We start from the raw sequence: 10,537 nt of genomic DNA, 5'->3' as shown, positions 1-10,537 counted from the left end.
GGACCTGGAGGAGCTGAGGTGACTGGTGCTGGGACCCAGGTGCTGCGATCGTGACCCAGACTCAAAGACTGGCCAGGACCAGGGGGAGCCGAGCGGACCAGGACCAGGACCAGGACCCGGACCCGGACCCGGACCCTGACTTGGACCAGCACCAGCCAGGCCAGCAGCATCCAGGGGCTGGTGCGACAGGAGGACGCTGGTGGCAAGGGGATGGTGCGGGGCTGCCCAGGGTCCCCGCAGCTCCACGCTGCCCCGGAGGCACCGGGACCCACAGTCCGACCGACGGGGCGGAGGTCGCGGGGCTCCTGCAGGCGGCCCAGGGCCAAGGAGCCCCACGGAGGCCCCAGGCGCCCCTGAGCCCCGCGCTGCCCATCCACGCACCGGGGCCGGGGCCGGTACCGGGCCGGTCCCTGCGCCCCGTGCCCGGCCCCGCGCCCGCAGCGCCCGGCCCCGGCCGCGACATTTCGGCTCGGCCGGCGCTCGGGGGCTCCCCTCCCCTCCCCGGCCCCCCCGCACCGTGCCGGGGCCGCCCCGCAGCGCCGGGCGCCCGGTGCGGGTCCCTCGGGGCCGCGCCGTCTGCCCGCCCGGCCCCGGCCCCGGCGGCTCCCCAGGCAGCACTTGTTGCTGGGGATTGCAGCAATAATCGTAACCGTAACGAGCCATTACGGCCCTTAACAGCCTCTGCTTTGCATTAGCGGGGCCGCTCCTTCCCCTCCAGAGCCCTGATCCAATCACCCCCATTAGCGCGGCTCCAGGCTCCGGCGGCTGCGCTGCGGAGAGCGCCCGGCCCCGGCCCCGGCCCCGAGCCCCCGCGAGCCCCCCCCGAGCCCCAGCCCCAGCCCCCCAGAGCCAGCTCCGCACGCTGCCCCCCGCACCGCCCCCGGCCCCGCAGGTGAGCGCGGCCCCGCGGCCCGGCCCGGCCCGGTCCCACCGGCGGCCCCCCCCGGCAGAGCGGGGCCGGGGGCTGCGGGCAGGGCGCGGCGTGCCCCGGCGGGGCGTGCGTGCCCCAGCAGCCCCCCGCAGCCGGGCGCCCACCCGCTGACCCCTGACCCCCGTTCTCCATCTCCCCCCTTCCCCTTCCGTCGGGAATTCCCCCCGCAGCCCGCTCCCCGGTGCCCCCCGTGCCTCCCGGTGTCCCCATCGCCCCCGGTGCCCCCATTGCCCCCCGTGCCCCCGCTCCCCCCGTGCCCCCATTACCCCCTTGTGCCCCCATCGCCCCCCCCGGTGCCCCCGTAACCTCCCGGTGCCCCCACAGCCCCCCCGTGCCTCCATTGCCCCCGGTGCCCCCCCATTGCCCCCCGTGCCCCCGCTCCCCCCGGCGCCCCCCCCGCGCCCTTCCCGCGGTGCCCTGCTGCCCCCTGCCGGCTGCCGGCGGCACCACGCCCGGCGCTGATTGGCCGCGGCGCAGGGCGCCCCCCGCCCATTGGCTGCCGGCGGCGGGGCGGCCACGTGGGGGGGGGAGGTGCGTGGAGGGCCCGGGGGGGGGCGCGAGGCTCCGGGACTGGGCCCCGCCGCCAGCCCCGGGAGTGCCGTTGCTCGGGGGGGGCAGGGAGCCTGGGGCAAAGTACCGGGCACAGCACGGCTCAGCCCGGCACGGCACTGCTCGGCTCGGCTCGGCACAGCTTGGCTAGGCACTGAACGACACGGCTCGGCTCGGCTCGGCACGGCTCGGCACGGCTCGGCCCGGCCCCGCAGGGTCAGGGGCCAGCACCGGGGCCAGCGCCGCGCCTCCCGGCCGTGTTTCCCGCCGCGGCCGCCAGGGGGCGCCCGTGCTCGCGGCTGGCCCGGCCGCTCCCGGCACAGGGCGAGGCGCGCGGGGCACGCCGGGAGTTGTAGTCGCGCCGCGCGTGGCGCCGGCCCCGTCCCCGCCCCGAACCCGGAAGTGAGCGCGGAGGCGGAGGAGGTTCTAAGATGGCGTCGCCTCCTCAGGGGGGCCCGATGGCGATCGCCATGCGGCTGCGGAACCAGCTCCAGGCCGTCTACAAGATGGACCCGCTCCGGAACGAGGCGAGCGGCGGCGGGCGGCGGGGCCGGCGGGGGCGCCCGGCGCATGCGTGGGCGGAAGAGGCGCCGCGCCCGCCGCTCGGGGGGCGCCGGGGCCGCGCAGGCGCCGTCCCCACCGCGCTGCGCATGCGCCGGGCGCCCCCGCCGCGGGCGGGCGGGGCCAGGGGGCGGGGCGCGTGCTCGGGGGAGGGGGAGCGCGTGCCTTGGGTCGGGGCGGGCGCGGGGGCGGGGCCAGGGGCGGGGGGGCGGGGCGCAGGTGATGGGCGGGGGCAGGGGCGGGGGGCGGGGCACAAGTGAGGGGCGGGGCCAGGTGAAGGTGGTGGGACACGGGTGAGGGGCGTGGCCAGGGGCGGGGCACACGTGCAGGGGGCGGGGCACAGGCGAGAGGCGGGGCCAGGTGCAGGGGGCGGGGCCAGGTGAGCGGGGGGCGGTCCCCCAGCGCCGTGCCCCGGCCCCGCGGGCAGGGGGTGCCCGGAGCCAGCCCCCGCCCGCTGCGCTGGCAGCTGCGGGGAGCCGTGGGGAGCCGCGGGGCGCCCCCAGCCCCTCGCCGCCCGCCGGGCCCCCCCGCCCCGGGGCCCCGCGCCGTGGGGCCGGGTGACGCCGTCGCGCCCCGCAGGAGGAGGTGAAGGTGAAGATGAAGGAGCTGAACGAGCACATCGTGTGCTGCCTCTGCGCCGGGTACTTCATCGACGCCACCACCATCACCGAGTGCCTGCACACCTGTGAGTCCCCGCGCGGCGGCTCCGGCCTGGGCTGCGGGCAGCGGGGTAGCGGGAGCCCCCCCAGCCCCAGCCCCGCCTGCCGGCGCTGCCCTGGGGCCGTGGCTCCTGCCCGGGGACGCGCCCGCAGCTCCGTGGTCGGCGCCTGGGGGCGCGCGGCCCCGCTGATCCCCTCCCTCCGGCCTCAGTCTGCAAGAGCTGCATCGTGAAGTACCTGCAGACCAGCAAGTACTGCCCCATGTGCAACACCAAGATCCACGAGACGCAGCCGCTGCTCAACCTGAAGCTGGACCGCGTCATGCAGGACATCGTCTACAAGCTGGTGCCTGGCCTGCAGGAGAGTGAGTGTCCGCGGGCTGCGCCCCCGGGAAACCTGGCTGGGGAGCGGGCGCTGCGGGGGGGCTCCGGCGGTGCCGGGCTGTGGCTCTGCACATCCCAAGTGACGATGTGGGCAGGGGACCCGCTGCCACCCCCTCAGATGCCCCACAGGGACGCGGCAGGGAGCGGAGCAGGGAGGCCACGACTTGGCCGAGGAGGTGCCTCAGCCCGGCTCTGCTCCCCCGCCTCGTCACTCCAGGCGCTGGTGTCCGGTTTTTGCTCGGCGGTGCTGAGCCGTGGGGCCGGGAGCCGGGGCCAGCTCCGTGCAGTGTCCCTAGGGCCAGGCTCTGAGCGACAGCGCAGCGAGGGCAGGCGGCGGGCGGGTGGTGATGAATGCAAAGTGGCGCACGCGGGGGGGCTCCAAATTAGCTGCCGTCACTCAGGACAGGGATGGGGAAGGCGCTGGGGACGTGTCTCTGGAAATGTCAGCTCGCTGCAGCAGCGGGGGGAGGCAGAGGGGCTCCGGGCGCTGTCACGGCGGGATGGAGACGTGCTTGTGCTGCGCTGGGAGCGTGCAGCCAGCGTGCGGCGTGGGCCCTGCGCCCCAGAACGCGGGGAGGGAGAGCGGGAGCAGGTCTGAGGGATGCCGAGAGCAGGGACGGGGCTGTGCGAGACGGGGCGTTGCTGCAGGTCCGTGGGGCTGGCCGAGGGCACGTGGCTCCTGGCTGCGCAGGGCGCCAGGCGCTGGCAGTGCTGCTGACCCCCCTGCAGCAGGGAGATGGGCGAGGGGCAGTCGGGGAGCCCCCACGATCTGGGGGGGCAGGGGACAGCCCTGAGCACCGCTTGCCTCTCGCCCACAGGTGAAGAGAAGAGGATCCGGGAGTTCTACCAGTCCCGCGGCCTCGACCGGGTGACGCAGCCCAGCGGCGAGGGTGGGCACAGGGCCGGGGGGCTCCGGGGGGGCACGGGGCCAGAGCGCGGCGCTGCCAGGAGCTGGCTGCGTGCGGAGCCCTGGCACCTGGGGCCAGCTGACCGCCACCCCCTTCTCCCCAGACACAGTTGGGGGCGACCCCATGGGGCTCCCCTACAGCACCTTCGACCACTCCCGTGCCCACTACTTCCGCTACGACGAGCACGTCTCGCTCTGCCTCGAGAAGCAGAGGTGAGTGCTGGGGTCCCACCGAGCCGCTGCCCCTTGGGCTGGGAGCAGGGACAGGGACAGCACGGAGGCCGTGCATCCCGCTGCTGGGCAGCAGGGGACCCAGCCGAGCCATGGGGCTGCGCGGGCCCGCTGCAGAGCTTGCCCCCCCCCCGCTCCCCAGCAGCAGCCCTTGCCTGGCGGCTGCGAGCGTTAATAAATGCTGGGGAGGGCGCGCTGCGCAGCTGCCTGCTGGCTCCCGACAGCAAAGTCAATAAGTGGCAGCTCTGGGAGCTGTAATGGGATCGATGGCTGCAGCTCAGCTGCCAGCCCAGCCACACGCCTGCCCCGCTGCAGCCCCAGCTCCACGCGTGCATGACGGGGGAGCGGGGGCACGTGTGGCACGGGGCAGCCCCCACCTCCAGGGCTGGGCGCAGGAGCTCCTGCGGACTTGTCCCAGGCTGTGCCGGGGAAAGGAGTGAGGGGTGCAGCCTTTCTCCCCTGCAGGGGCCCCCAAATTCCCCCTTCTCTTCCCTCTGCAGCTCCAGCAAGGACAAGAGCAAGGCTGTTCTGCAGGTGAGCGCCCGGGGGCTGCAGGCTCTGCCCTGGGGGCTGCTGCGTGCCCAGGGACGGCCCCAGACCGCGGGGCGGGCAGAGCCCCCGCCTCGGGCTCGGTGCCTGTGGTGCAGGGGGCTCGGGCTCGGCCCGGTGCTGATCCCAGAGGGGGCGGGGGTTTGGGGCCCCCTGCCGAGCACCCGCGCCGCTCTGAGCCCTCTGCCCCTTGCAGCATAAGTACGTGAGGTGCTCCGTGCGGGCGCAGATCCGGCACCTGCGCAGGGTCCTGTGTCACCGCCTGGGGCTGCCGCTGCAGCATGTGAGTGGGGCCCGGGGTTGGGTGGGGGCCAGGGGGGCGCAGGCCCTGGGTGGGAGCTGGGTGGGGGCGCAGGCCCTGGCTGACTCCGTGCCCCCACACGTAGGTGCAGATCCTGTTCGGTGGCGAGGTGCTCCCCGACCACATGACAATGAAGCAGCTCTGGCTCTCGCGCTGGTTCGGCAAGGTGGGTGGCGTGGCGGGACGGGCACCCAGTGCCCCCGGTGCCCCTGCCCTGGGCAGGGAGATGGGCATGGAGCAGGGTGGGGGTGCGGGGGGGCTCCGGGAGGTGTTTGGGCTGGGGCAGCACTGGGCCGAGGCCGCGGAGCAGGGGAGCGGAGAGACGAGGAGGATGGATAACGCCGCTCCCTGCTCGGCGCAGAGCCGCGCGCTGCGTCCCCGCACAGGTCAGGGTGGGGGCGCGTCCCGGGAGGGGGTGGGCAAGTTCACAGAGCAGCCCCTGCGCTGGTCACCGCTGCCCAGGGCCCTGGCGTGTGGGGCCAAGGGCGTGGGGGTGCTGCCGCTGTCCTGACGCCCCCCTTGCCTTGCAGCCCGCGCCCCTCCTGCTGCACTACAGCATCAAGGACAAGAGGAGGTAGGGGCTGGGGGCGGGTGCTGCCCCCCCGCAGCGCAGCCCTGCTCCCGCCCCCCTACCCCACTCCTCCTAACTTAATACCCCCCCCGGTTGAGTTTATTTTTTGAATAAAACTGCTGAAAATCCTCTGTGCCTCCCTTCTCTGTGGTGGGGGGTGGGGGGAGGTTGCTGCTGGGGTCCCTCTGGTGGGGTGCAGAGGTACGGGGGGGGCACAGCACTCGGCCCTGAGGAGCAGTTTTGGGGTGCAGAGCCGGGCCACGGGGGTGCACCGGGGGGAGCAGCGCTGGGCCGGGGGGGGTGCACGGTGGGCACGGCGCTGTGGGGCGCGGGGCGGAGCTGTGGGGCCCGGCCCCCCCAGCCTCATTCCTCCCCCCCGGTTCCCCGCGGCGCCGGGGCGCGCAGCCCCTCGGCCGAGCGCAGATGCGGCACCCGCCCGGCCCGGCCCCCCCGCGCCGCCCCCGTGCCAGCACGCGGCTGAGCGGCGCGCCCCCCGCCGCCCGCGCATAATGAGCCGTAATGAAGGCACGGGCCCGGGGCGCCGGGGAGCGGCGGAACGGGGCGGCCCCGCCGCGGGGGGGGCTCCCGCAACCATCTGGGGCGCGGGGGGGCGGCGGCGCGGGGCGGCCCCGGGGGGCGGGCGCGGGGCCGGGGCCCGCCCGCAAACGCGGCCCGGCGGCTGCGGCCCCGCTCCGGGCAGGGGGCAGGGGAACAGGTGCCCGGCCCCGGCGCCGAGCCCCGGGGCCGTGCCGCAGCCCGGTCCCCGGTCAGCCCGGGGGGTGCCCGCGGGAACCCCCCTCCGCGGGACCCCGGCGCCGGCAGCAGCGCGGCGGGGCCGCCCCGGCTCCGCGGTGACCCCGCGCCCGGGACCCCGCCGCCGCCGCGGGGGGATCCGGTTACCGGCCCCGCGCCCCCGCCCAGCTGTCGGCCATCCCTCACCCGGGCCGCGGCCCCCCCGCCAAGCACGCCCCGGGGAACGGGGGCGCAGGGGCCGGCCCCCCACCCCGGGGGCCACACGGGACCCCCGCCGCCCCCAGCACCCCCGGCGGCGCGGGCGGCTGGGCGGGCGGACGGGCGGGAGGCCGGGCGGACGGAGGGGCGGGCGGGCGGCGGGGCGGGGCGGGCCGGGGGGGCCGGGCGCCCCCGCGTCTTTCAGCAGCGGCTCTGGCAGAGCAGGAAACCGCCGCGGGGCCGGGGCCGGGGCCGGGGCCGGGGCCGGGCGCTCCCCCGCGCATCCCGCGCCCCCCGCGCCCCCGCTTATCAGCGCGCCGAGCCCCGGAGCCTAACTCGAACCAAGCGCCGCGGGGGCTGGGCCGCGGGGGGGTCTGGGGGCGCGGGACGAGCCCAGCGTGCCGGGAGCGCGGGGCGGGCACGGGGATCGCGGGGCGCGGGACGGTACCGGGGTGCCGGCAGCCCCCGTGCCCGCTGCCCGGCCCCGCGAGGCCGCGGGCGGTGCCGGGGCGCGGGGGGGCAGGGGCCGGGCCGGGGCCCCGCGTCCAGCCCGGCCGTCGGGGCCGGCTGCGAGCCGCGGTCACGCCGCTTAGCGTAGGGCGAAGGCGCTTTGATATCCTGCCCCCACGTCATGCTCCGAGGGGGCTAATGGCACCAGGCTCCAGCCCGGCAGAGAGGGAAACCTGAGCCCCCCGTTCCGCCCGGCCCTAATCCGGGGGCCGGCGGGGGCCGCGCAGCCCTGCCCGGGGAGCACGGCCCGGCCCCACCGCGGCACCCCACGGCCACGCGGGGACCCGGGGGACCGTTTGGTGTCCCGTGCGTGGGGTCCCCGGGAGCGAGCCCAGCTCAGGACGGGGGCAGCGACCATCCTGAGCCCTGAGCCTTCTGGGGCTGGCCAAGGGCCTGGCTGGGGAGTTCGGGGTCGGTGGCCGCAGCCCCGCGCAGCGACACCGGGCAGGGACAGGGACACTGCTGCGGATGGCTCGTGGCGACATGGGGGTGCCCCAGGCGTGCCGGGCCCTGCGGGCGCAGACAGGCCCCAGCGCCCCTGGCCCCGTGCGGGCGGTAACGGACAGGCTCAGCTGCAGGATTGCCTCGAGGAGGGGCCGCGTGTCTGTCAGCGGGACGGCTCAGCCCTCGAGGGACCCCTCGCCCCCACCGCCACATGGCCCCCCAGCCCCTGCCCCTGTAGCCCCGGGGTACAAGGCAGCACCAGCCCTGCCTCGTGTACCCCATCCTGCTGGCCCCCCTCCCCAAGCCCCCCCCGCCCCTTGCTGTGCTCGTTCCCCCTTTCTGGCAGCACCTCAGGGAGGAGATGGGTGGTGCCGCGAGTCCTGCAGGGGCTGCCAGGGCACCTGGGCCCCGCAGGGAGGCTGTGGGGTAGCGGTGCCTGTCAGAGGGGTACGGCACTGCCCCTCTGAAGGCTTTACCCCCCCATCCCTATCCCTGTTGTGCAGGGGTTGGACCCCCATGCTGCTGGTGCTTGGTGCTGGCACTGGCTGCACCACCGTGGGGCCCATCCCCATGTGGCTGCCCTGTCCTGAGCCGAGCTGGGCAGTGGGGTGGTGTCGAGCACCCGCTCGCGGCTGCTGTCCCCGCCACGCTTCGGCGGCACCGTCTCCTGTGCTGGCTCCTGACAGAGACAAATGAGCTGCCCGTGCCTGCCACGGCTTTCACACCCCATTGCTGGGGTGAGCGGGGCAGCGCCTGGGGACCCAGTGCATGGGGCCAGCCCTGCGACACCCCCGCGCCCAGGCCAGGAACCCCCGTGGACCTCAGCGTGGCTCCCGGCCTCGGCTGGGTGCTGCCAGCACCGCGGCACCGTGCTGCCAGGCCAGCTGCCAGGCCGCGCTGCGGGGCCCCGCTCGGCTGCCAGCCCGCGCACAGCGGGACCTGACAGTGCCTCTCGGCAGGGCGCGGATGGATGGGGCGCCGCAGGACACAAGAGCCAGGGCCCAGCCAGTGCCACCCCACAGCCTGCACCCTGACCACGTCACACCCACGTGCGCGTGCTGGAGCTGCTGGGGTGCAAGGCTGTCCCTCCCCGGCACCCCGGTGACCACCGGTGCACAGCGCGGGCACGCTGGCATATGGCTGTCATGGTGGGAATGAGCTGTCATGCCGGAGCGGGGAAATTACCCCGTAACGAGGCGCGCTGGAGATTAGGCTAATGAGAAAATCAAAACACAATTTAATTCCTGTCACTGCCTGATCGTCTTTAAACGACGCCGTGCGGTTCTGACGGGCCGGCCTGCTGTGCCCACACGCCCCCCGGCACGGCGCCGGCCCTGCTCCAGCACCGCGCCACCGCCGCTCCCGGCCCTGGGGTCCCGCACCAGCCCCCGCCGAGCCCCCGCAGAGGGAGTGGACCTGGGGTGAGTGGGGGGGCAGCGCCCGCTTCCTGCCAGCTTCCCGAGGATGTGGGCACTGGAGGCTGGCACCGGGATGCCCGGCACCGTGGGAAAGTGGGGCCGGGGGGGGGGGGAACCTTCCTGTGGATGGAGGGGCCACGGCAGCCCCAGCCCTGTGGGACACAGCCTCAGGGCCTGGGAAAGCTGTGCTGGCCATGCAGGACTCTCTCCCGGCCAGAGCATCAAAGCAGCAGCCATGGAGGGGTGGGAGGGCTTGGGGTGCACATGGAGCTCAGCCCCCTGCATCCCCCAGCACCCCCCTGCTGCAGTCCTGTCCCCACCCGCTGCTGGGTGCCGGGACCACACAGGCCCCACAGCAAGCCCAGAGCAGCCCAGGCTGACCTGCACCAGCCCCAAAACTGTGCTAGCCAGCGGCCCTGGCCCCAGCCCTTGGCTGCAGGGACGAGCCCGGGACCCAGCGCTGCCAGGTGCGGGCAGTGACAGGGTGGCTGCCCTGGCACAAGAGGCGCTGGGGCCGGCACCTCCAGGCCTTTCTCCTCCAGCCCCGTGCAGGGGCGCACGGGAGGTAGGGCTGGAGGCCGTGGGAGCACGGCCAGGCGGGGCGGGAGGGCACCCCCTCACCTTTCCCGGTTTATCTTGGACGGCGGCATTTCCTCCAGCCCTTTGTTTGCGAGGCCGCGCCGCCCGCGCCCCACCCTGCCTTCCTCCGTGCCGCCGGGCACGGTGTGGGGGGATGCGCACCGGGATACGTGTGGGGCCGCACTCGCGCCATGGGGCCACCACCCCCGCGTGCCCCACCACGGTCTTCAGGCTGGGGCCACCGTGGAGGGTGCTCAGCGCCCACAGGACGTGGTGCTGGGCACACCGCAGCCAGCCCCGTGCACACAGCAGTGCCCACACGGGAGCCGCTCGCACGGGGTGCACGCGTGGGATGCATGTGCCAGATGCGTGCCCTGGGTGCGCGGGCTGGATGCAGGCATGGGGTGCAGACATGCTCGGGGTGCACGTGCAGGGTGCATGTGGGCTGTGGTGCCACCCGCGTCCCCGGGGCCCTGCCGTGGCGGGTGCCACAGCACTGGGCTCGTCGGCCCCGCTATTGTTGCGGCCACAGCCCTGTGCGGCCTTTGAAGTTGGCGAGACTTCCTGCCCCGAGGTTTTATGGCCCGATCTGTCTGCACCGCGCGCTTCCCCCTGCCCATAAATCACTCGGCGCTGGGAGGCTTGGGGGAGCGCAGCGTGCCTGGCCGTAACCCTCAGCCCCGGCCCCGCACGAGGGCACCGTCGGGGCCCACGCTGGCCTGGGACCTGCCCAGGGAGGCGATGCCCTGGGGCCGAGTGCTGTGCGCACGGAGCAGCCGTGGGGCAGTGCCCGGTCCCGGGGCTTCACCTCCAGCACAGGCAAGGTCAGCCAAAGGACATGTGGGCAGCTCCTGCACGGGACCTGGGGTGCCCCAGAGCCCTCGTGCCTGGGGGTCCTTCCCTCCTGCCCTGAGGGATCCAGGGCATGACTGGGGGCGTCTGCACCCACTGGCCAGGGATCCCCCTGCCCTGCTCTGTGCCCTTGTCCTTGCA

At 75.4% G+C, this 10,537-nt stretch overlaps 1 protein-coding gene across 1 annotated transcript; it reads left to right on the top strand.

The window, feature by feature from the left end:
- Nucleotides 1-1,836: 1,836 nt before the first annotated feature.
- PCGF1 (polycomb group ring finger 1) lies at nucleotides 1,837-5,771 on the top strand. The gene is made up of 9 exons (XM_035571008.2): nucleotides 1,837-2,007; nucleotides 2,621-2,726; nucleotides 2,912-3,064; nucleotides 3,902-3,973; nucleotides 4,095-4,203; nucleotides 4,722-4,755; nucleotides 4,967-5,053; nucleotides 5,157-5,237; nucleotides 5,602-5,771. The coding sequence occupies exons 1-9, from the start codon at nucleotides 1,912-1,914 to the stop codon at nucleotides 5,647-5,649; spliced, it is 786 nt and encodes a 261-aa protein (XP_035426901.1). The 5' UTR covers nucleotides 1,837-1,911; the 3' UTR covers nucleotides 5,650-5,771.
- Nucleotides 5,772-10,537: the final 4,766 nt, after the last annotated feature.

The sequence above is a fragment of the Cygnus atratus genome, unplaced genomic scaffold (genome assembly GCF_013377495.2).
Source record: "Cygnus atratus isolate AKBS03 ecotype Queensland, Australia unplaced genomic scaffold, CAtr_DNAZoo_HiC_assembly HiC_scaffold_56, whole genome shotgun sequence".
In the NCBI taxonomy this organism is placed as follows: domain Eukaryota; kingdom Metazoa; phylum Chordata; class Aves; order Anseriformes; family Anatidae; genus Cygnus; species Cygnus atratus.
The sequence above is the reverse complement of the archived record's forward strand: the minus strand, read 5'-3'. Positions and strand labels throughout refer to the sequence as shown.